The sequence below is a fragment of the Corvus cornix genome, chromosome Z (assembly GCF_000738735.6).
Source record: "Corvus cornix cornix isolate S_Up_H32 chromosome Z, ASM73873v5, whole genome shotgun sequence".
Taxonomy (NCBI): Eukaryota; Metazoa; Chordata; class Aves; order Passeriformes; family Corvidae; genus Corvus; species Corvus cornix.
In genome coordinates, this window is record NC_046357.1 from 28,583,607 (window position 1) to 28,609,434 (window position 25,828).

At 40.1% G+C, this 25,828-nt stretch overlaps 2 protein-coding genes across 2 annotated transcripts; both read right to left on the bottom strand.

Moving 5' to 3' along the window:
• Positions 1–1,118: 1,118 nt before the first annotated feature.
• LOC104689776 (general transcription factor IIH subunit 2) lies at positions 1,119–13,110 on the bottom strand. The gene is made up of 15 exons (XM_010400084.3): positions 12,723–13,110; positions 12,553–12,630; positions 11,594–11,630; positions 10,896–10,982; positions 10,025–10,075; positions 9,572–9,626; positions 8,423–8,528; positions 7,371–7,461; positions 7,120–7,207; positions 6,457–6,564; positions 5,231–5,294; positions 4,251–4,354; positions 2,288–2,390; positions 1,956–1,995; positions 1,119–1,537 (listed from the first exon to the last, which is right to left on the bottom strand). Exons 1-15 carry the CDS (start codon positions 12,776–12,778, stop codon positions 1,418–1,420), a joined length of 1,188 nt encoding a protein of 395 aa, XP_010398386.1. The 5' UTR covers positions 12,779–13,110; the 3' UTR covers positions 1,119–1,417.
• A 2,695-nt stretch (positions 13,111–15,805) lies between these two features.
• On the bottom strand, positions 15,806–24,398 carry LOC104689774 (MARVEL domain-containing protein 2). The gene is given in 7 exon segments (XM_039566675.1): positions 15,806–17,807; positions 18,723–18,773; positions 19,186–19,357; positions 20,183–20,319; positions 21,404–21,436; positions 23,015–24,010; positions 24,012–24,398. Coding segments are annotated over 7 exon segments (1,590 nt in total). The 5' UTR covers positions 24,096–24,398; the 3' UTR covers positions 15,806–17,690.
• Positions 24,399–25,828: the final 1,430 nt, after the last annotated feature.

Sequence of the window (25,828 nt, forward strand, 5' to 3'; positions counted from 1 at the left end):
AAAGGATTTATAGGGATTGTTTGACTTGGCACAAAACGAGACGCAGATGCTCAACATTGTCGTTTTTCTGCCAACACAAGAGAATGACTGCACTCTATCCAGCCTGGGGGCACAAACAGTAGAAAAAGCACAGAAAGAGCTATACTAACAATTGAATGAAAACTGCCTGTAAGAATTGATAAGTAGCATGTATTGTTTATATGTGGTGAGCATGAAAAATTGAACTAATGCAAGAGGAGGGGTTTGGGTTTTTTGCTTGTTTCTGTGTTAAGATTCAGTTGTTATATTGTCATTTCTAATCTGACAAAAAACAAAGCTCAAAAATTAAGTCATATACACCCAGAGCGACTCAGACACTGATGTATTTACAATCATCACAAGGTGACTCTAGAAAACCCAATGTTATGTACTGCTTCAGACACTGCACCTGTAACCTCCTCTTACTGAGGTGTACATTACAATTCTCACAGGTTCAAGCAGCAAACACACTTTGAACAGACACTGAAAAATGGCAGTCTTGCATTTGTCTCAACTTCTATTCTTCAAAGTTCAGGTAAGGATAGACACTTCCTCTTCTGCAGCCACCGTACTGTCTGCTGCTCTAAGGGTTTAGCCAAGGGGAGAAGATGATGTGCAGTTCTGTCAATTCAATGTTGCCTAAGAACCAAACAGCAGCTTTTTGTCTTCAACACTAAGTCCATCAAACAATAGTTTGTATTAACTCAGGTCTTGCCCTTTTGCAAGTTCATTGCCTTTCAGCAACCTTACCCTCCTGTAAGAAATTGAAACTTCAACCAGGCAGCTGCAGATACAGCAGTAATAGAATTCAGTTAGCTTTGAGTTGCACCATTAAAACCTAAAATGTGTTTTCAGCACATTTGTAACAGCTGTATTTGAGCTGCCTTACTGAACGCCAAGGTGAATACCCATAGTACTTGAAATTAATACATGAAATGTCCAATTAATTGCTCAAAAACATCTTTGCTAAATTCTTAGAAAAGAGTATTTTGATCTACAGAAATCCACCATCCAGCAAAACCAAAAGTTTGTAAAAATAGATGTGTAAAATGTATTTTCAGGGCTTCTTGTTGAACAAATAATGAAACCAAGACAAAACATCACATCATAAAAACCAGTTTTATCACTTTCACATTTACAAATATACACGTTATTATAGTAACAGCTGGAAAAAGCTGTAGGTCTTTAGACAAGAACAAAGAAAATAGATACAGATAATTCAAGTATATATTAACAGTAATAAAATCATTAAAACATTAAAGTTTGCACCTACTCCACTGTTCATCCCGCTGTAATCATCTTCTTGTTCAGAGATTGTTAGTTAAAGCGATGGCTGAATAAACAAATTAGATTCATGCAAGAATGACAGAGATACAGCAATTTTTAAAAAGAGATGAGATCATACAGATACAGGAGCAGGGTGCTCGTGAATACAGCCAGGACAGCAGTGCAGCGAATCATGAACAAACAGATCACACTCCACACAAAATGCATTCTGACACACTTTGCATATGTACACCTGTGTAGGAAGGATAGAAAGGCAAGTCAAATTAGCAGAAATTATCATCATCATAACACTACAGTAGGGCAACAGTTATGTCATCAAGAGAATGTAAATAGACTATACTGCTAGCATCACAGAAACTCAGTGGAATTAAAGCTTCTGACAGCAAGTATATCCACAGGCTTGAGCTCAGGTCACTGTAGATGCTTCCAAATGGCTCAGAGTGGAAGCTTTTTTATGCAGCTCACTAGGAGATTCCTTCCCACACTTCTACAGACTTTGAAGTCTAGAAAGCGTGACTGTTTAACACAGAACTCTACCATGACATTAACTTTCACAAATATTTTTCTGGTCTTTAGGAGACAACACTAAAGGATCATCTCTATTTCTCACACCCCTCAACACACATTACAATGCCATTCAACATACTTACATTTTGATCTTTTATTTCTCCCTGGCAGCCTTGACAATACCTAAAAGCAAAATTGTATTATTTTAACTGGAAAAAAGAGTCAAGACTGTGTAAATCAGTGTTTAAAAAAGATCTCATACACAGTAACAATTTCTGGCAATTATTTCAGCTATTCAACTGAACTCACAGATCATGGAAACTACAAGTATTTCTTAATGCTAGAGGTGCCCCACACCACCCAAACACTCAGGAACTCCAGTAGCAAGGAAGCTGTTACCAGCTGTTCTTATTTTTGTGACAAAAAAATTACAGGATCCACAAGTACACTCATTATCACAATATGATTTGCATACCGTTCCCCCTTGTATTCTTCCAGTGGAACTTCCTGAAAGGCATCTAAAGGAAACAAGTGATGGTAAGACCGAGCCAGGTGAGGTGCAGACACTAACGTAAGACCTGCAAATAAAGAGACACCAAAATTGTTACAAGGGAGGATTTACTGAAAAACTTTTCTGTATCAAATAAAGTAAAAAGGAAAAATAATATTTTTAATTACTCAGTGGTTGAGAGCTTCTAAGAATTTTAAAAAATAGAATTATTTGTTCCATTAGCCAAACCTGTAATCCTGTCCAGTTTTAAATCCAAATATAAAGAACAAGCAAATTGCTCACATTTCTACTGAAAAAGTTTAACTCGGTCTTTGGAAATACATTTACAACACACAGTGGTGAAGTTAGGAAGCTCCTTTTGGCAATGATAGTTCTGCTATATCACACCACCAGTTACAATGATGCCCCATTACAAACCTCTACTACAGCCTGCTACACAACTGCCAAAACCATGTCATAGCCCCATTTCAGCTAACACAGGTCTGCTGGTTTTAAAACAGTTAATTTTTGTCACACTAACTAGCATGTGGCTGTGCTTTGGATCTATGCTGAAAACAGGGTTGATAAGGCAGGAATATTTTCTTTAGTGCTGAACAGTGCTTACACACAGTCAAGGCCCTTTCTGTTTCTTACTCCACCAGTGAGTAGGCTTGGGGGTGGACAAGGCATTGGGAGGGGATACAGTCAGGATTGCAGTCAACAATACACCAACAGAACAAAGGGATATCCCACACCATATGGCATCATGCTCAGCCTATAAAGCTGGGTGGAGAAGGTGGAAATGGGAGAATGTTCAGGGTGATGGCATTTACTTTCTCAAGTAACTTTTACTTGTGATGGAGTCCTCCTTTCTGGGAGATTCTGCTGATGGGAAGTGGTGAATGAATTACTTACTTTGCTTGGCTTGCGTGCACAGCTTTTGCCGTAACTATTAAATTGCCTTTAATGTCACCCATGAGTTTCCTCACTTTCACACTTCTGATTCTCTCCCCCATCTCACCAGTGGGGAGTGTGTGGGTGTCTGGGGCTGACTCGCCAGCTGGGGTTAGACCATGAGAACAAGTTAGCTGGGGCATGGACTGGCACAAACATCTCCATCGCTCACTCACATGCAGTGTAATTGTCCAAACTGTTGTTCTGCTGATCACTGCAGCTGTGGAGACCCCACTGCAGATACATAGGGTATCTCCAGTTTACACTATTCCCTTGCTGGAATGGAACTCATGCTGGTAGGAAAAACTTAAACTAGGCTAAAGTGACCCAAAACTGTAATTATTTCATCCTCTTTCCAAATACATGCATCCTGGTAATACCTATCATGTTTTAGTCATATGCCTGTAGAAGCTAGGAGAACAGCACCCCCCAACAATATTAATATTATAAACCATGCTAATCCTTTCTCCCACCCTCACTAAGAGCAATGGGCGGAGGCATCGTTTTGGTTGCACAGTCCATTAACATTTGCAAGGCTTCTGTTTACAACTTTACAACCTGTCATGTGTCACTATGCAGCCTGCCCTTGGGTTCAACTTGGAAATCTCTCATCCATGTACTCCTGGAGGTGAGAGTACTTCTGTCCTCTTACTCCAAAGCACTCTATTTCCATGGCCTTGCACTGAGGAGTCTGAAATATGGGTGTGTCTAGTTAAACGAGGATTCTTGAGAAGTTACCACTCCCGCGTGCATCACCCCTCTTCCCCACTTTGCCATAGGTATATTCTTTATCCCAAGGAATATGATACAGCTTTACTGTTACAGGTATAGTCCTGAGAGACATTTGGATGGAGTTGACATCCCAGGTCACAAAAACGCAGGACCCTTAAAGCAGAGCTGGCTTTTAATTACTAAGTATAGCTGAATTTTTCTACCCCTTAATTCTCTTACCACAAACTCCTGATTCATCTGCTCACCTTTTCTTGCTACTTACCACAGATTTTGCATTCCACAGGAAGCTCACAGTATTTGGCTCTGCACTGAGGACAAAAATACCCACCCAGTGTGAGACCTGGGTCACTGTTATTTTCCAATTGCCTACAGTAGAAAGAAACAATTCAGTACTTAAGAGATAATACCATGCTACCACGTAACTACAAATCGCGTTATTTACACAACATATAATTTTAAAAGTTTCACTAGATTGCATACAAGAGTTTAATGTGCAAGTGTCAGAAAACAATTGATATGGTGAGGTACCAGTAACCACATTTTCCCACAGGAACAGAACAAAGACCAAGTATTTCCATATAAAGGAGCCAATCTTTAAAAATAAAAATATGAACAATAACTGCATGGTTGTTTCTTTTTAGACACAAAAATATTCTGTATTGACTTTAAAATGCACGTAGTACTTATTCTTACAAATAGCACATGCTGTTAGACACTGTTTCCTTCTGAAATTCAGACTCCCCTACCACCCTGGCAAACAATTATTTTTTTCATTGAGAAGTGCACTGGTACAGTCATCAAATGAAGCCTCTATTTCAAACTTCCCTTTAAAGTCATGTTAAGAAATACATAAAAAGTACTTTATTCAGATAACATCCTTCCATCTTCAAAATTATCTTTTATAATGATAATAATAATTAAATAATTAAATCAAGAACTGCAAGTAAAATTGGCAGTAATTACTTTTATACCTTGTACCACCTGTGTGTCCCAATCACTGTGTAACAGAACTAAGTACCAGTTACTACCTTCAAAAAGCTTAAATGCAAATTTTAAAACACGTATTTAACAGAGGTAACTATGGCCACATATTGGAGCTACCAATGGAAATAAAATTTCTACTGAGAAGTCTTTTTTCCATATTATTTTGCAATACTTTCACTGTCAAGCAGATTTTCTAAATATTGAATAATTAATACTGAATTCTTATCAGCTCATTGAATTCTAATCAATGTTACTTACGCCATGCTAAAGGAGGGCTTTGCATCTTGATCAGATAGAGAAGCAATAGTATGCTGAGGAAAACCTGAAAAGAAAAACATCCCATATTAACAATTTGAAACATGCAAGTCAAGTGTCAGCTTCTTACTTCAATGAGGAAGTTCAAAAATTATTCTAGACATTCAGGCCTATCTCTTTCCCATTTGTTATTGCAGGAGAACTGATACACTCTTGCTAGGTACCAAATTCTTCTTTACCTACATCCGCACCTCCCTGACTTTACTTTACCCCCAGCTGAAAAAATGTCTTTGTCATAGACTTCGTGTTAACTGAAGCACACTGGAACCCCATTTTTGAAGAACAGTTAAAAAGAAAATTACGTGCAATGGTAGGAAAGCAGAATGAGCAGCATACAAATATCCACTTAAACTAGTTTAAACTTAAAATAGTTTCTAATTAAGGGGGCAATATTTTTATATGCATCCATCAAGCTTATATTCACCTTCCAAGTGCAGTATATGACAGATGAAACTACAGGACTTTTTGGAGACCGATACCTGTCTTTCTACCATTTATTTTTTACAGATCATGAGAGGTGAGAAGTTGTTTTTCCAACTGCTGCTCAGGCTTTACCTATGAGAAGTAAACCTCTTCAGTATCTATATCTAACCATAAAAATAAATACATTCTTTCCATGAAAAGGGTGGATGAATGTGAGAACTCAATGCTCCACCTCCTCCTATCCTGGTTTAACTCCAAGCTTAAATTTATTAAGAAACACATCAGGAAAAGAAAAGGTACCTAATCTACTTGTTGAAAGAACACTACAGTAGTGCTCCTAATAAATGTCTACTACCTCTGGCTCTTAAAATCAATTAATACTTGTAACAGTTGCCTTCTTCAGGGAAAAAAGCAGAGGGAGAAACAAAATAGCTTTTCATAGTTCATTTCTAAATTAAATTTATAACAATTACTGTGCAGTCAGTATTGTTCCACTTTATTGTTTCCAACTTCTGTTCAGTAATTTGTCTCACTTAATAAGGTTTATTTAATAGCTGACTACTTTGCAGGAACAACATCATGAAAACTGATACTTATTTAGCAAAATAAAAGTTAAAATAAAAAAAAAAATCCACAATGTCTTTATTACGCTTCTTACTACTTGTATAGCTTTAACAGAGGAGAGGCAAATAAAGGAAAAGACAAAGCAAATCTTGTGCTAGGAATTTGACAAAACCATATCCTACCCATTCGAATAAGGGAGCACTCAGAACTTGAACTGGCGGGTGGAGGACTAACATGGTGCATCAGCAGTTCCTTATAATGACTTTCGTCTAAAATAACGTGGTATGTTCCTGTCACAAATGAAGAAATGCCTTACTGTCAGGTTATGAGCAAAAAACAGTACAAACATATACGCCAAATGACAGAAAACAACTAGGTAGAAAACACAATTTATCCAATCCTGTTCCTAAAAAGCAGCCCTATTAATGCTACTGAAAACAGCAAGTTTTAAAATTAGGAATAACAGAATGTTAAATTAGATATGAAGGCACAAAGCTTTTTCTCCAACTTGACAGTGTAGTACTCACAGTGTAAGAGTTACCACTGCAGCAATTGATACTAGCATGTTACATTGATAAAGTTCCACATCACATAGCTTTATATGTGGAACACAAGGTTTGAAAATACATGTATTTCTTCTCTCTAGAGCTGTAGCTACCAGCTGATAATAATTTCACTTACTACTGTGTATTTTGTAGATTTAGGAAACCCTTTAATTTTCTGCCAGCACAATGTAAAATACTCATCCTTAAATATCAAAATGCAGTAATGAATATATAACAAATTACTTAATTTTGGTTTAAAATCTGTGTTAGTAATATAACTACTGAACTTCAGATACATACCACCAGTTTCTCGGGCAAGTACTGTACAAACTCGAACTTCAGCACTTAGGCCGATGACAGATACTCTGATCTTTACTGCTTTCAAACACTTCAAACAGAGAAAAAAACATACTCAAGTTCATGTACAGAACAAGAAATAGTAAAAAGGTTTAAAGTCTTAAATGAAGATTAACTGGTGATGACACTGCAATGCTTGTTTTTCCTCCGGTAGCTTGAATGTTCAATGCAGTAGTCAAACTTCAATTCTGTACCTTAATTAGATCATAGATGTTGGCTGGATCACATGTTGTCAGACTGCTGAGGACTACCAAAACCTCTCTGCTTGTATGTCCTGGCATGTGCCTAAGGAAAGCACACAATTAATTTACTTCTGCACACTTAGCTATTTGTATGATAACATTTCCAAGGACCTTAATGTATCAAAGTCAGAAGATGACATGATATTAAGTCCTCTAGAAACTGTGACAAGATCCTTGTCTGAGCACCAGATTTTCACCTTCTGAAAGCCAAACCTTTCCAGTATCTAAAATACAGTATTTAATTGTGTAGTTGTTACCTAATTGTTTGCTGTAATGAATCCTTTGTACCTTACCCATACTCACAGGCAAAATTCACTTCAAACTAGAAACACTACAGTAAGTCTTCCTGACTTCTTAAAAACCTCTAATCAGTTTTTAAATGTAAATCCATTACTTTTAATTACCTCTAGTTCTCAGTTGAAAACTCTCTTCCAGCTAGTAATTAAAATAGCTTTTCATGACACTGATTATTAGTTTTGTTCTGTCAGTGTTTTTAGCTGTAATTCTTAATTCAGTCTTCCATGAACTGGGGTACATCTCAACACCACACATAGCAGACAACTGTTCTGAATCTATCCTACCTGAAAATTGATCTTTCTAAATTTCTAGAAATTGATCTTTCTATGCCAAAACTCTCACAAGATTATTGTGACACAATGCTGTTTCTCTTCCTGTTCTCTTACATTATTAACCCCTAACTCTGTCCTCTCTCATACCTTAGCCTTTCAGTAAAAAACAATTGCAGTGTCTTTCATCACAATATCTACATACCATCAACTTGGTTTTCAAATTTCTTTTCTATAAGAAGCACACTACTAAATACAAGCATCTAGTGATAGAAAATAAACTTGTGCACTACTAGAGTATTTAACTTAATGATTTGTCACCTTTTAAAGACTCAAGTCAGCATTATACAAGATGCTACTTAGAAAAAAATTCTATCCCTGCCTCTCAAAAAAGTCACAATCACGAAGAAAACAAAAAAACTCCCTGTATATACTAACTTTAAAGTCTGCATAGCCAGATTTAGGGAATTATATAGAGAAGGCTCTCCACTGCAGTTCATATCCACTGCTTTCTTCAGAGCAGTTACATGCTTTTTTGAGTTTCCTGTAAGTGAAAAAAGTACAATCAATTTAAGTGATAGAACAAGTTAAAGAACTGAAATATTTAAACTGCATATGTAATAAGGTGTACTTGTATAACAACAGCTTTCGAAGTGTATCAGGGTCCCTCCCCTGCCGTGTAGCCCTGGCAGAGGGGCCCTGAGGGCACAGACACGGGGTTTCCCTGTCCCTGCTCAGCCTCGTTCCCATGGGTTGGTTTGTGTTCCCTGCGCGGGCAGAAGGACCCTTGGTCCCGTGACTGGGACAGTTCCTGGGCAGAGCTCCGGCCATGCGGCTGGAGAAATAAACATCTCTGAAACATCTAGCAAGAATCTGTCCATATATATTTCTTTTCCACGGCCTCCTTGTTTGATACATCGTGTTGCAGTATCCCCACTGTAACTGAAGTGGGGCTGGTCTGTATTTTTCCTTAGAAATTGGTATCTTGATCAGAACGCAGAAAACAGACATTTACTCTATAGGCACTCAGTTGCTAGAAAATTTAGCAGCCAAAAAGAATAAGATCACTGTAGGGTATCATTAAGCCCTCAACATGAGTGTGACTTGTGTCACAAACAGAAAAAGAGTTTTATTTCCTCTGTTATCCTCAAAGTATGGTTGAAAGACTGATTGATCCCCAATTTCCTCAATGAAGCCTGCTGAAGTCAAAGAGATCGGCATAACAGCAGGCAGGAACCAAACAGACCTTGACTTCTTAGCATCTGATCAAATCTCACAAAAGACACAGATATTGTAACACACAAAATTAACGAACAGGGTAGAAAATTAAATACAGGGGAAACAGAATATATCTGAGTTGCATTCTGGTCAAGACTTGATCACAAACAAGCACACAATGACAATTCTGGATCAAAACAGATCAAAATAAAGACTATGGTTTCAGACAACTTGCAATAATTTATCTTTTAAATTAAAATGAGTTATGATAACATAACTTCATTTTCAGCAGTATATCAGGTAGAACTTGTAAAATCAATGAAAAGGATAAAAACAACTTAAATTTAAGAAAAAATACGACCTCCCTACCTGAGAGTTCTGTCATTTTTTCCGCTCTCTTACTCTTGGTTACAATTAAGCCAATCTGAAAAAGGGGAAGAAAAAAAGACAAAACTTTTCTTACGAAGTTTTAAAATGAGTTTATTTAGAATTTTACTATACTTTTTTACTTCTTTATGGACCAGAACTATTTAACCATACAAGTCTATACAAGTTTTACTTTAAGTGTAAAAACAGCAGCACAACATGATGCATCAGTTAACAAACACTCCTGTATTTTCATTACTACTGTTAAAACGTACAAAAAGGAATATTCTAAAATTCTAAATGCCTGGCAGAAACAGGCAGAAACAAGAATTTCAATAGACTGATGAATAAGGGATGGGAAGGTACACATAAATTGAAAACATTTTACTAGGTTATAACCAAAACTACCTTTTAAAATAGTTTTCTGTTATTTGTTTCTTGCATGGTGGTACATACCTGACTAATAGGATTCTGGTCAAAGTACTCTTCAACAAAATATTCCAGTAACTATAAAGAAAAGTTAAGACAGTTAAAAACTAATTATATTTTTATTCCACATGCATTAAGTAGGTGATACTTGAAAAACATCTAGTATCACTAAAAAAAACAAAAGTTGGGTAACACAAACAGGTGGCCTGAGCCTTTCCTTTTCATCCTTCTTTCACCCTGTCCCTCCTCCTTCATCCCATGTAACCAATGCAGTGTAGATTTCAGAAACTACTCCCCCCTTATTTTATTCACTCCCTGTGTTCAAGTTCTAGATTCCTGCCAGTTCAAATGGAGGTTTACAATACACCAAAAAGCACTGATCTGTACAAAACCATCAAAATCCAGGATTTCATGCTTTAGTACTGTTGGAGAAGACCATATAGAACACGATGGACATAGTTCAAGTCCTCCATGATCTACAACAGCAATCCAGTTCAACTCCCATCTAGCATCCTTTCAAATAAGAATTCATTAAAAAAACCCAACTGTAAGAAAAAGATATAAACCAATTCTAGATGCGTAATTAAAACATGTCATCCCCTTACTATAGGCAACACGTAGTTTCCACAGTTTCCAAATGTGTCTTCCCATAATATGCCCTCGCAAAGTGTTTTTACTGTTCAGAAGTGCATGTGCAGGGCAAAATAAAGCCACACAGATTTTACTATTCAAAAAACAGGAAAGCGACAGACTAGCATCAGAAGCAAGGAGAAAAATGTAGGGATGAGAGATGAGGCTATGCACATACAGGAGATTGCAATTCTTTTAAATGCAAAATGCAACCAGCTCACAGAGAAAAGGTGGCTTAGTAAGAAAAAACTTTTGAGTGCATGAATACCTTCAGAGTGCAAGTAAGTCTGTTCGGTTTTAAGTCTTGGTCCTCCATTGTTCTTGATCCATCAACAACCACATAAAGGTGACGCATCTGCATTTCCACCATATGTGAAAATCACTCACAGAATACATTCATTGAAATGAATTCATTATTCCATTTACTTTAAAAAACCACTACTTCCTCCCTCCAACAGGGAAAGTTCAGTATACTGAGTGGTGCAATTAACATCAACTGAAAAGTAACGCATTTTTCCACTTCTCTCTTAAAATGAAAAAAGCCCCCTCTTGAAAAACGCACACTGTTCTTCTCCTCTCGTGACTAGCTACAAAACATGCATAGTTTGAACATTCATGTCTTCATCTGAAGAGCTCAGCATTGTACAGAGCAATGTGGTTATTTACAACCCATTTCCATTATGCTCATTTTTCACACGAAGAGAAGTGGACAAGTCTGAGTGCATGTGATCTGACTGCTGCTGCCAAACACACCCTGTGTGTCAAACCTCCAACCCTAAATAGCCATGCTTCAGATCCACACTGCTAACGAACAAAGAATGTTCAAAAAGAAATAAAAATGGTGGAAACCACAAAGTTTGGTATGAAGTTTGTTAGGCCACCAGAACTGTATTTCAGATCCAGATGACCACCTCTAGCCAAGCAGTTTTGGACTAAGGACAGAAGAGGCTTAAGATATTAACATACCATTCCAAGACGAACTTGTCCATGGTGTTCAAAGAGTCTAACAAAACACAGAAGAATTTAAGTCAAATTCAAAAGAGTGAACAGCCCCTAAAAAAGAAGTCCAGAACAAATCCAATACTAGACTTCTGGCAAATACGTAGCAGTAACAAAATGCAGACTTACTCAAACTGAAAAACCCCGCAACTCAAACCCAGATTTCACACCTCTCAGAAAACAAATAAGAACTATTTCTTCCTGCCAGGTTTAATGAAACTTTAAAATTTTATCCAAATTTGACAAATCCAGTTTTAATGTAACTTGAAATAAAGCAAAACTTAGGGTTTTTTTCTAGCAATTTTTCTGAAATGTGAAACAGAAATCTGTAACCATGATACCAAAAGCCAGCTTCTGTTGTGATAGGACGAGGGACAATGTTTTTAACTAAAAGAGGATCAATTTGGATTAGAGGATAAACATGTTTTTACCATGAGGGTGGTGAGGAACTAGAACAGGTTGCCCTGAGAAGCTGTGGATGCCCATCCCCGGGAGAGTTCAAGGCCAGGTTGGATGGAGCTCTGACCAGCCTGGTCTAGTGGAAGGTGTCCCTGCTCATGGCATGTTGGACCAAGATGATCTTTAAGGTCCCTTCCAACCCAAACTATCCTGTGATTTCTGATTTGTATATGATTTCTCTAAGCTACGCAGATTGCAACTGCAGTGCTCTGCACTGTTTCATCAGACCTGTAGCTTGCATACACATGGGATACCTAGCTTGTATACATTCAGTGTTTAGAGATAAAATTAATTTTTTACCATTTTATCTGGCATGCACCTGCCCCTCTGAAGGAGAAAGTACATAAACACATCCTGCAGGCATGCCTTATGCTTAACTCATCCCAGACGACCCAGTTTGAGGATGATCAAGCCCTTATAACCGACCAGGTCAGTACTGTTAGCAGACTCGTGGCCATACCAAATACCTTTTCCTCTTTGCCTTGAAGAGAATGTCCTCGATGGTTGCTTTCAACGACCCGGATTCATCTTCTTTAAGAATTTCCCTACGCAAAACAGAATGTTACAGCGGGCAAAGGAGAGATTTCTCCTCCTCTTTCGCCAGAAAGAAGAGAAAGGTGAGCGGGGAAGTACATACCATGTTCTTTCGTAGCCTCCTTCCCAGCGCTTGGTCCGCTCGGGTTCGTCATCCATCTCCGCGGGCGCTGAGGGCGGCTGAGGGGGCGCAGAGGGAGCTAAGAGGGGTTGTGGGGGGCTGAGGGGAGATGCGGGGCGCTAAGGGAATATGAGGGGAGCTCAGCGGAGATGAGAGGGTTCCGGGGTGAAGAGGGGGACTGGGGGAAGAAGACGAGGGTGAGAGGGGGTCTGAGGGGAGCCGAGGGACACTGAGTGGGGCGAGAAGGGCCGAGGGGAATTAAGGGCAGCCCAGGGGGGCTAAGGAGAGCCGCAGGACACTGAGAGGAGCCCCGGCCCGCGCCCGCCGCTAAGCCCTGCCGCCACGGACACGTCGGCGCCCGCCCTCTTCCGCCTCGGTGCGCCGCCAGACCGTCCCGGCCGCCGCCAGGACCGCGGAGCGACCGTTCCGGGAACGTTCCGCTGTGTTTTCCACAGCATCGTTGAAATCCTTCAAGTACGGTCATGGAGAGGACGATGCTTAGGGAAGATGCCTCATGGAGACATCGCCCGTGCGGACGCGGAGCCCACGGTGGCGTCGCTCTGAGGTGGTCCCTCGCTCGTGTCTCCAGGCACAGCCCCCAGGGTCATGGCACTGTCTGGCACTTCTGCAGTTAACTGAAGCAATTTCAGTAATTAATAGAGGAACGCAGGAGCCTGGAAAAAACACTGGATTTTAACACATAATTATGCTCATAGGCCGGTTAATGAAGGCAGCCATCTATCACCCTGACAGCAAAAGCAAGAAGTTTCAGGTATTTTGATGTTATGTTATTATGATTTGCATCTACCTAAAATAATTTTCATCTCATGTCACCAAGAGTTTCCATTTCATAAGCACCACAGTGAGGATTAGATCAGCGCTAACTGCCGATTGCTCTGCAGAGCAATTAAAACTTTACTGGATACAGTGGAAGTGTGCCAAGACTGGGCTTCACCTCCTGAATTACAGGAAAGTTACCGAGCATCCGTTTCTAAGGAGTCGCACTCTGCATCCAAGTAAGACAATAAATGAGGAAGAAAACATTTAAACAGTAGTAACAATTCTTGAACCAGGAGTGGGGGAAAAACTAACCACTCTACCCTTCAGCTTGTTGCATTTATCAGGAGCAATGTATAATTATAATGAAAAGAGAGGAGAAATTAATTAGCTTTCAGTTAAACCATACCTGCGAAAAATCAATGATTTTTTTTGAAGGAAAGCAGTCTGAAGAGAGGAAAACAGGAATCCTTTGAAAAGTCAGGATTTGCTTCCTGGAACTGATATAGTTGTAGTTTGATCAACTCCTACTAGGACGTACACCATCTTCTCTTTAGAAGGAAAAGGTCCAATCTATAAAACACTGAAATGAAAAATGGCTGCAAGCTGATGGTTTTAATACAAGAAGTGAGAAATGAGACTTCTTTCAGAACAAGAGTATTTTTATTGTCAGGGCCTAGAATTTCAGTGCTGGATTGGAATACAGGATATACAGAATTTTGTAAAACTTGATTGTACAAGTGCTTGATATCCCACCACAATTTTGAAATTAATAAATTACCTACTGGATACCTTCTTTCACAATTTCTAAACAATTAGGTTTTTCATTGCCATGAGTATTTGTACTCAATATGCTGTCATGAAAGCTAGTCAGACTGTTGTGCAAGACAAACTTTTGGGTACATTTTTAGGCACCACTTTATCTGGCCTGAAAAAATGTACGGTTTAGTAAAAAGTATGCCAATCTTGCCAGAGTTGTTTTGATCGAGGATACCCAACTGCTTACAAAGACAAGAAGAAACAAAAATCCAGTTTAGAAACTATTATATTTGTAGAAACGCTAAAAATCTTCAGCATCTTGCTTTGCAGATCTATGGGGCCAGGCAAGCATTTTCTAACAGGAAGACTGAAGGATAAAACTTTTTGTTGTATACACTCCTGTTTGAGGACAAACTGTAACTAAAGGCATGCCCATTGATGTAGGGCAGTATTCCTCGGTGATTCATTTACATGTTAACTAACTTCTGCAAAAGCACAGTCACGAGTAAGACCACATAGCAGATTGTTTACACATACATGCAGAAGTGTAGATTAGGAGTTGCACAGAGAGATTGAGGTGATAATCATCTAGAAAATTCAGTTTTGTCTTGAGTATGCCATCTATTCTTTAAGGATATCAAGAGACCACTTCCCTTGATAGTTCTGATGGTAACTCAGATTGAGGGATTCTCCCTCACTTTCCTCCTAATTTCTGTCTTGCTCCAACTTGCTTCAGCTTCCAGCCATTAATTCCTATTTCATTTCTCTGAGAGATGAAAATGTTAGACTAATCTTAGACTAATAATTTTTCTTCAGCGTGTCTGCAGCATGTTGACAAGACCCTTTTCATTCATCCATTTGTAGGTTAGAGCAAAACCAGTGCACAGATTGTACACACCAGAAGTGCTTCAGCAGTCCTGAGGCCTGTAACAGATACAGGGCTGAGCAAGTAATTTACTGTAATTTACTGGTTGGCCTGTGTACCTTAGGATGGTAGTTTTCTTCTGTCATGCCCTACACTAATCCTGTTTGGAACTCAGAAGGCGGGCAGAAGGGACTATTTTTGTCCCAGCTTCTCTTCCCAACGTTTGGAAAATCTACTTGGCCACACCTTTGGCATCTTGCTGGGAAACAGAGAACCCACATACAGATGTTTCCGCTTAATTTCCTCATTCTAGGCACAGGTATGGCATTCCCTTTTCCCAATCCATTTGTTGGAAACTTTGCAGGAAAGAAGCAGCATGATGGTTCTCCAAAGGCTATGTAGACACTGTCTGAGGGACCAGGAGCCAGTTTCTCAAAGACTGAAACTCAGACCATTGTCAAAAGGAGCCTGGAGCTGGGTCTCACTGTCCTACAGAAAGAAGACCTATTAAGCGTGCAGACTGTGAATCTTCCAAAGAAAACATCAGTCAGTTTATTGTTAGCACTTTATGAACACCAGTCGATCCTCAAACTTGCATTAATCTTCTTCTGTTACTGAAGCAATGCCCAGAACTCTCACTGAGAAAAACCGAGAAACCTGGGTGTACAGTGAGAGGTAATTTATTTAGATTGTGGAGACTTGGACAAGTACTTCTCTTACAAAGAACAATTTAACAAGTATTCAGCACAAGTATAAAAAATTGGCCCATCTCCTTTATAAAGAAGAGAGGTTTCTCCTTTGGAATAAACACAAACAAGAACCAGAGAGAGAGGCACTGAAAAGAGAGAGAGCACAAGCACTGACACTCATCTGTTCTCAGAATGATAAAAATACTGAGGCACCTTCCAGGCAGATGAGACTGAAGGCTTTGAAATTAAGAGGTGCCAAGTTTTCAAATTCTCTCAGTATTCCCATAGCATCTTGTTTTTTGTGGCTATTTACTTCATCCACTAAAGCTCTTGGAATTAAGTGGCTGATAAAATTGGAATGTCAATTTTACAAATAGGAAGGTGGGTGCATGGCCATCAGGACTGCAGTGTGAATGACAATGGCTTAAAAACCAGAAGGGCTACAGTGGTCAGAGTGAGGTGTGTTAATACATTTCCAGCAGTGAAGAGCACAGGTAGTACTACCACGACCATACTAAACTGGAAACGGCTCTCCTGATGTTGTTCCTTTAAATTAAGGCAGAAGTTAAAAACTTTCTTTCAAAGAAGAAACAAATCACTAACAAAATTTGCAGTAACTGTAATCAATGCACTTTTTTCTAACAAAACGTCTTTATAAGCATTAGAGTAATATGGCTACACTGGTGGGGGTTTTTATATTAAAAAACATTTCAGAACAGACAAATTTCAGTAGTAGAAAACTGTACAGAGAAACTATCAATGCTTCTAACCATTTTAGTAAGTAAAAAAAAAGTTAATAAAGTAAATAAAGATGTGAAAAAGGATACAAAGAGAAAATTTACTGGCTTATGAAAATACTTGCACATACAAACCTATCCCCAGGATAATATCCCCAAGAAAATATAAAAATATATACTGAATTTATGCAAATATGCTCTGGAAAGTATGTCTTTTAATACGTTTTACCTGGCCTTTTTAGAGGCTACTAACAATTTATACCTTGAATGAGAATTCATTTTGCTGTACTTACTCTCTGAATGCCAAGTTCACTAACAGCTGCTGCCTAGACAAAAAGTCCTGTTACTTGCTGATGCAGAGTGAAGCCCTTAAACACATGTACCCCCAACAGCATGATCCAGGAAAGGTAGGCAGAGCACACTGACCCATAGCAACACTAATGGAACATTAATATGTCTCCTCCTGTACCTCTTTTCCTCTAAGGCCAAGTATAGATTTGTTGCATCATCTCTGAAGAGGGCAATAAAAAAAACAAACCCAAGTCCCCCTCCCCCAGCTGCTTAAATAAGAAGTCATTTTTTCCCCTCTCATTGGGCAAAATTCAAGATAATTTCTAGCATAACATACAGCATTTGGAAATACAATACAAAAATTCTTAGTAAACTAGCTTCTAAACTGCCCCAATTATTCAATGCAATTAGGCAGTCCATCAAACCCCAGACAGGCATCTTAATGATATCTTTCTGATATCATTAAGATGTCACATATAAAGAAAATCCAAAATTGTTAACAGTATTTCTGTGCAGTTTCCAGAAGGTATTTGGAAACTGCTTTCTCCCGTAGGCTTTGAAAGTCTGCAAATGAAGTATTTTCAAATAAAGTATTGATATTTAAGAGGCCAGTATTTGCACTAATGCAAGCAGAATTAGTTTCCTAACTTATCTCCTAACTTCAATTACAATTTGATCTGCTTACAAAACTATCAGTAATGTACAACATCCAAATATATGACAGTGATTAAGTAATCCCCATAAGTGTACTGTTCAAAGAGTAAATAAATAGGTTAAAATATGCATATCAATTTAAAAAATAGAGAATAGTATCCATGAAGTGAAGGCATAGCTAAGTTTCTACATTCCAATTCATAACTTTATCATAGTCCTGAATTCGTTGTTTTATGTGAGAAAGCTTATTCTTCAGATATTCACAACGCTCCTTTTTCTCCAGAAATGAAGGATCCTGCCAAAAATACAAAAACCTTTACATTAATATATTAGGCTCCCATACTCTTCCAAGAACAGTCTAGTATCAATTAGGTTCTTGACTAAAAGGACAGTACGTAAATATTCTCAAAAATCACACTCTTTTTCCCTGGCCCTTTCTTATTTCCTGTTTCCCCTTCCTTCATGAAAGGCCAGAAGAAGATGTTCTGCTTTTATATGCTGTAGTTACTTAGAAAACAGCTGTTTTAAAGCAGAAATCTGCAAATATAAATGACATCCTACTACATAATTTAGATTTTATACATATATTTTTACTGCAATAAATGTGCAATAAATCTTTTCCCCCCCTAAAAAGCAATGAAGTTTAACTAACATGGACACAAACTCTGAACTCCATGGAGAAAAAAATGGTATTTGTAATGCATTATGTTTTTAATGGAACACAGATGCACATTTGCTACCTGCATTTAAAAAGAGAAACCTCTTGGACTGCACTGAAAATTACTTTTTGAGAGTGTCTAAATTCCGTTCCTCAAAAAATACAAAACTTCTTTTCAAGGGTAAGACTATGTTTTCTGTTTTCATCTGCTGGCTGTGTCAGTCAGTGACTATAACTGAATTAGTCTTCTGAGTGCAGAATGCTAAGAGATGAAGCATACTCTCAGAAGATGAAAATGCTCAACTGTTGGGTTGTGGTTTGGGTTTTTTTCCCCACACGTGGCTACTGGAATCATTATTCTCAAAACTTGTTGGCATGCTTGTTGGCATGAGTGTATGGGTTGTGTCCAAACCTTGCCGAAGTTTAAGAAGACTGTAATAGCTACAGATGCCCTGAGGTACTCAATTCTGCCTAGTGTCAGAAGTACTGGCTATTTACACTCTCTTTGCTAGTCATTAGATTAAGTAGCAATGTAAATCTAAAAACACTTACATTTTTCTTCTTCTTGTATTCTTGCAGAACTTTTGATATCCTTTCCTGTTCCTAATGAGAGACCACAGATTTTTAAACTTTGAGTGTGCTGAACATCTTCATGTAAATTCTACAAAATACTCATCAGAATTTTCATCTGATCAGTACCTTGTGGTTCTAACATTTTAGATGTAAATCTTGTATTTGAGAAATAATGAAAATACATCAACTGTGACTCACTAGAGCTTAAAAGCTACTTGTATGAAACAAAGAAACAACCCCCTGCCCAGAAAACCATGTATACATCATAACTGGAACTTGGTATCCCTAATTAATGCCCAGAGAAGATGTAACATATAGGGAAACTCGCACCAAGTCACAGCCAGCATTAGAAGACATTGTGCCCTAGCTGAAAGACAGTCAGAAATTGCCTAATACCACCTAATAGCACTATTTTCCATGAGCCCATTTCAAAGGTACTTACATATATGCTTTCAGGATGGTATGGAAGCTGTTTCAGCAATGCATCCAGCTCATCAAACTTTTTTAATACAGCATGAACTTCCATAGACAGTTCTTTATACTCAGCAAACTGATCGTTGAATACTGCTTTGTACCGGTCTCTCATTTCATTTGTTTGAATTACAGGGTATTTCCTGAAAAACAAAAAAATGTCAAGAATTAGTTTTAGAGATACAACTTATTAACACCACTTAGACTCTCCACCTTGACAGTGCACTTCTGTATTTTTTTGCTAGTCTCATAACCTCCTGAAATTTGCATATCTGTAAAGCATTGAAATCAGAGAATCACAGTATAGTTGAGGTGGTAAGAGACGTCTGGAGGTTATCTGATCTGACCTCCTGCACAACCAGGAACGCTTAGACCAGGACTGTGTCCAGACAGCTTTTGATATCTCCAAGCACGGAGACTCAATCTCTATGGGAAACCTGTGCAAACCCTCACAGAGAAAAGTAAATTTTCCTAATATTCAGGTGAAACCTCCCTTATTTCTATTTGTGCCCACAGCAAATAGTGTAAAAATTAATTTATGACATCATACTTGGAAAGGCCTACCCTTTAAAGGGGAGCATGTTACAAATTTAGCACTTACAAAGTGTAAGAGTAGTCAAATTTCAGGCCCTAAAAAGGCAATTTCCCATGTATTTTATTTTTTTTTCCCTCTAATATCTGCATGGTGGTCTTCTGTTCCTTTGGCAGTTAGTGTACTTGCTAAATTCTGCTTTAACATTTGAAGTTTGTTTTTTAAATTGAGATTCCTTATTTATAGTTACTGGTCTTATGCCACTGATACCAGCCCCATCCTCTCTACCTCTTAACGTTAACTTAAAACACAATTATGAGTTCCCACAGCATATGCATGGGAGAGAAACCACAAGTGTATACAGGAGAAATGCAGAGTGAAAAACATTGTTCAAGTATCCTCCACTAAGTTGGTTCATCAAAATCAAGTCACTTACGCTAAGTAGTCTGGCATCACTATAGGTTTAGGAATGTGGCCTGCAGGTATATGACCATTAAGTAGCTCTGGTTTTCTTTCCACTGATTTGAGCTGCCTGTAACTGACTTCTTCCCTTGGTCTGTCATCATCTTCATACTGTTTTAAAAGAGAAAGAATTTGTTCATAATGAAATCAGTTTTATATAAATCACAAAATACACAACTTGTTTGAAGACCGAGATACATGTATTGAGGAGTAGTAGAAGGAAGTCACAGATATTTCTTACAACTCTTATTGTAATTAGAAAATCAGTTCAATGAGTTACAGTAATGCTTGTCACACAGTATTTTTCTTCAGTTTGTCCTAAGGGCAGTACAGATAAATACTTCTGCAGGTTTGGAAAGATTTGTTTTAAAAAATAGTGTATGGAAGTTTCCTTCGGTATTCATTTAATTTGTAAATGAACTGGAATAATTCAGTTCTCTGGAGTTCCCTTTTCTCCTTGTTTCCTTTTGCACCATTCATCCCTTGATCCACAAATAAAAACATGTGCAATCTTGTTAGAAGACAAACAAAAGGATCCTGATCCAGTACTGAATCAACAGAGAAAACAGTGGTAAGAAATTCACAGTGTCTAACAGGAGACATTTAGGACTGAAATTAATACACCGTAATTTCTCTGGAAACCTTATACAATCTTTGCAGTGTATGCAATAACAGTTTCTGTGGCTGAAACACTCACATTGCTGATGCTTTAAAACTGGCAAGGGGGTCTTTGGAGTAGTCTCAGAGACCAAGGAAGAAGCTAAACTCACAGGGCACCAGCACTGTGCGTCTGCTGGCTCTCCTGCAAATTAGGCACACAGCTAGGAGGAGTGAGTGTCTAAAACCTATCATCAGACGACCTGCTGTTTTAGTCATGTCTGCCAAACTCTGTGATAAATGCTACCGAACTTGTCACCTCGTAGAAAAGGGCAAGTGCACGTAGAGAGGTAGCCATCACATCTGCTATTTTACAATTTTATAGATTTTATAACCTAGCTGAACTAGGAGTAACTTCTTAACAAGCTTCTTTTGAATCTTCTAGGCAGGGGAATGCTCTCCAAACTAACTTGAAGAACGAAACCCCATCTCTTCCCAGTCAAATAAGTAAGTAAATAAATAAATTTAAATAGTCACAAGGAAAATAATAACCATTTAGAATTACCAGTAAACACAAAAATAAATTCCTATTTCCTACCTTCTTTTCTGGAAAAGTGGATTGTGTTTTCATCTATCAAAAAACAAAAAAAATTAAAAAAAAAAGGAAATAACTAAGTTTTATTTTCAGCAAAGATAGTATACAAAAGCACAGACTCCTAAAATATAAACATTTTCAAAATAATACTCTACAGAAAATTACATTTATATTTAGGTGTGAAGAAATTTAGCACAAGAATATTTTCAGATCCACTAATTTAAAGAGTGTTTACGGAAAACAACCACCCAAACCCCAGAACAACAGGATTTCCCAGAGCACAGCTGTAAGGAACAGCTTGCAGGAAATACTCCATCCACTTCCCAAGCTCCTTTATTATTTCACATTCCAGCCCATGTTAACTCACTAACACTCTGAGCCTAATTCATTGCCTAGAACACACAACAGTGCACTAACCGGTAGCTCAACCTGCAGCTGTTTTGCACAGCACTCTCCAGAGTCTAATCTCTCTTATTAAAGTATTCCCTTTAGAAATGTTTAGTAACTGGCCTAAAAAAACTTGGATAGTAACAGGGAAGAATTAACACCTTGTGTGTAACTCTGGCAATCACCTCATTCTTGCAGGACATACTATCAGTCGGTTAAAAAACTTTTAGTGAAGAGTTATAATTACTTTCCAAAAGAAAAGTCTCAGTTTTATGGAAACCAGTGTTAAATGAAAATGCTGCAAATCAGACTGCAGTCACAGAACAGAGGAAATGCAACTTCAAACTCTCTCTCTCTCTCCTTCTAAAATCATGTAAAGGCTGACCCCTCCTTAAGTTAGGCTTATGTACATTTAACACACATTAATTTTCACGCTATATTAACTTACTCATTTTTTAAAGGGTTTTTTGTTGGTGTTTTCAAATGAACGACGTTTTACACAAATTACTTTGAACTCTCTAGGTATGAGTGTTAAATCCCTACTGTTATAGTTTATCATTAACCAGGCAAGTATCGAATGCTTCTAGTGTGGGCAAGGCCAGTAGTCAGGCAAAATATTTTATATGAAAAAGATGCAGCTGACTGCAATTTGAGACACTGCAATTTAGCCAATGCTGTTATTACTAATATTTGCTGATAACTATTGTGAGGAAAGCTGAAAAGGCATAAAGAAGTTGCTTGGAGTTTTGCTTGCAAAACAAAAATCAGTATTTCACATTCTTAGGTTTATGCACACTAGCACTTGATGTGCTGAAAGCACAGTCTTCAGATAAATGCTAGGTGGCTTTAAGCCACCTAACCCTGCTGAACAGATGAACGTTGTTCGTTTCTTCCTTTGTTTGGAAAACACACACTAGGAAGTAGTTCAACAGCTGACTCAGGAATAGAGCCCAGTATTATGAAGAGAACACTGCCAGGTCCTTACCCAAGGTGAATTATAAACAACCAAAAAAAAAAGGTATCCAAGACTTTGGATCTGACACCTTAAAAATGCCTTTCATTTGTCAGTTTCTAATACTGTATGGCTGGTTAAAATTCAGCCTCAAGGCTATAGCCCTGCTGCAGACAAGACAATTGCTTCAACTCCATCTATGCCATGGTAAGATCTTAAAAGTGCTCCCCATCATGTGGTAACAGGTAGACAGAAAACGATAACTAATAACTTACCTCCTGTTCCATTAATTCCCTGTGCCTCCTGGCTGCTTCATGCCTCCATAACTTTAGGGAAACCACCGCACTAATTAGATACATGATCACCGTGACAAACAAGAAGATGATTGCTGCAGTCTGACCTCCCTCCACACGGCAAAAAGATGCATTTATCGGCGTCTTAAACCACTGGTAATAGCAGAGCCCACCTCGGTTGGTATCGTTTACGTACACTATGGCAGCCGACATGTACAGGAAGAACAAGGCCACATTGATCCCAAACTCGGTCAGAGGCCACCAGTTGGAATCGAGGAGGATAGTTCGGTAGTACATGGACATGCCCAGCACGAGCAGCACTATCGTGACGATCCACGCCATTCCCGCCACCACCAGGATGAAAGGCGTTTTGGGCCCGCTGTAGGAGTATCCCCCATAGGCGCTGCCCGCCCCGTATCCGTAGGGCTGCGAGTACCCGAACATGTTGTACCACTCGTTGTCCTTGTGCACGTAGGCGGTGACACAGGCGAAGACGGCGGCGCCCAGCAGCAGCTCAGCCACGCCGAGGATCCTGAGCAACCCTGCCCAGGACTTCATGTAGGCGTACCGCTGGTGGTACTCCTCCACCCGCTCGCTGTACGTCTGCCCAGTGCCGGCGCGGCGCTCCAGCGAGCTCAAGGGGTCTCCGGAAGGCAGCATGGCCTCGGCCTCCTTCCGAGAGTTGTAGCTCCCGCCCGACCCCCCGAAAGGGTCCGTGTAGGAGCCAGGCACAGCCTTGGTCCCCGGCTGCAGCGGGGCGGGAGAGGGAGGCGGCGAGCACTCGACCCCGTCCGAGATGTACCTGATGTCGGAGGCCGTGCTATCCCAGCTGGAGCCGGGGTGGCGTCTCCCTTTAAAGAAGTTCTTCCAGGAGTCCGGAATGAACCGCCGAACCGGCTTGAGCTCTGCCGGCCCGCCGGGGCTGGGGGTGCCCCCGCCGGGGCCGAAGGGAGGCTGCAGGGGCAGCGGAGGCGGCGGCAGCGGGGGCGGCGGCGGACCCGGGGCTGGCCCCGCGGGGCAGCGGGGACCTGCCGGACCGCCCGCCCTGCGAGCTCCGCGACATGGCCGGCGCTCAGCGCGGCCCCGGGCGCTCGCCGGCCCCGCTCGGCTCACCCGACGGGAGGGAACTGCCGCGAGGTCCCAAGGCGGCCGGCACCGGAGAAGGACAAGCCGAGCGGAGAGCGCCCACTGACCCAGGAGCAGCCGCCCAACACCTGTAGCGCCCCGGCGGCCTCACCTGCGGCGGCCCCACGGCCTTCGCCCGGGGAGGCGGGAGCTTCCGGCCGGCCGGGAGTGGCGGGACCGCCCCGGCCAGGAGCTGTGGGAGCTTTCCCCGAAATCGCGGCGCGCTGGCGGTGCGGGTGCCGGCGGGGAGCGGGGCGCGGCCGGGCCCCGCGGGAGGGCTGGGCGCCGTGACTCACAGCATGACAGAATGGGTCAGGTTGGAAGGGACCGCCGAGGGTCGTGTGTTCCAACCTCCCTGCTCAGGCAGGGTCATCCTAGAGTACATCGCACAGGATTGCATCCAGACAGTTCTTGAGTAACTCCGGTGAGGGAGAGTCCACAATCTGTTCCAATGCGCGGTTACTCGCACAGAAAAAAAAAGGTATTCTTCATATTGAGGTGGAACTTACTTTGCATCAGTTTCTGCCCATTGCCTCTTGTCCTATTGCTTGGCACCACCGAGAGGAGCCTGGCTCCATCGTCTTGACACCTTCCCTTTAGGTACTTCCAGACGTTGATCAGGTCTCCTCTCAGTCATCTCCTCTTGAGGCTGAACAGACCCAGCTTCCCCAGCCTTTCCTTAGGTAAGAGAGATGCTTCAGTCCCCTAACCAGCATTGTTGCCCTCCAGTGCAACCCCTTCAGCAGCTTCATGTCTCTCTTGTACTGAGGACCCCAGAACTGGACACAGAACTCCAGGTGTGGTATTTCCGGGGCTAAGCAGAGGGGCAGGATTACTTCCCTTGACCTGCTGGCAATTCTCTTCCTAATGCACTGCAGAATTCCATTTGCCTTCTTGGCCACAGGGGCACTGCTGGCTCATGGACAGCTTGTTGTCCAGCAGGACCCCCAGGTTGTTCTCCACAGAGCTGCGTTTCAGTCCCAGCCTGTGCTGGTGCTAGGGTAGTGCCTGGCATGGAGCTGGCCCAGTGACAGGGAAATCCGAAGCACTGAACACTGCTGTTCTCCCATCGTTTATCAGGTTCAGGAACTGAAGAAGAAACCTGGTGTGCTGCACCATTGTCTTCTGCAAAGGGCTTTTTACATTCACCGCATGTATCTGCAGCTGAGTACAAAACAACATTAATGCAGTAGGAGTTTTATTTACATTGTCAGTATGGGCTATCAACATGTTTACAGTATGCTTCAGTCATTTCTTTTACAAGTTTTAAAATTCCATACAGTGATTTTTTTAAGGTATAAATTTTAATAACATTTTCAAAGCCTCACAACTTATCAATCATGGACTCTGGAAACAAACTGCACAAATGCAAGGTAAATAAAAATGTGTCTAAAATAAAGAGTGTTTCCTTAATTAAATTAAATACCTTTACAGATGTCTTCCTAATATCTTGCATGAAAGAAATCTGACCTAAGCAAAATAATCACCAATACCATATTGGGTAGATCACAATACAATTAGAATTAAAGACACTGGAAAATAATTAATTCATATGTTTAGTGAAGTGGTCCTGTTTATGTTTGCATTATTTTGGGTACAGAAGTTTATATATATTTGAAGTGTTTTTCACATTTTCATAACATACTTACAGATTGCCTCCAAATAATAAAC

Bases quoted from the DNA above. Each gene is read 5' to 3' on its own strand.
- LOC104689776 (XM_010400084.3), bottom strand. From the start codon at position 12,778: ATGGATGACGAACCCGAGCGGACCAAGCGCTGGGAAGGAGGCTACGAA. The intron at 7,208-7,370 runs GTACAGAATTGA...CTCTGTTTGAAG, and splicing joins ACATCTATGATCTAATTAAG to TGTTTGAAAGCAGTAAAGAT. The intron at 6,565-7,119 runs GTATGTATCTGA...CATTTGTGACAG, and splicing joins ACTTGCCCGAGAAACTGGTG to GAACATACCACGTTATTTTA.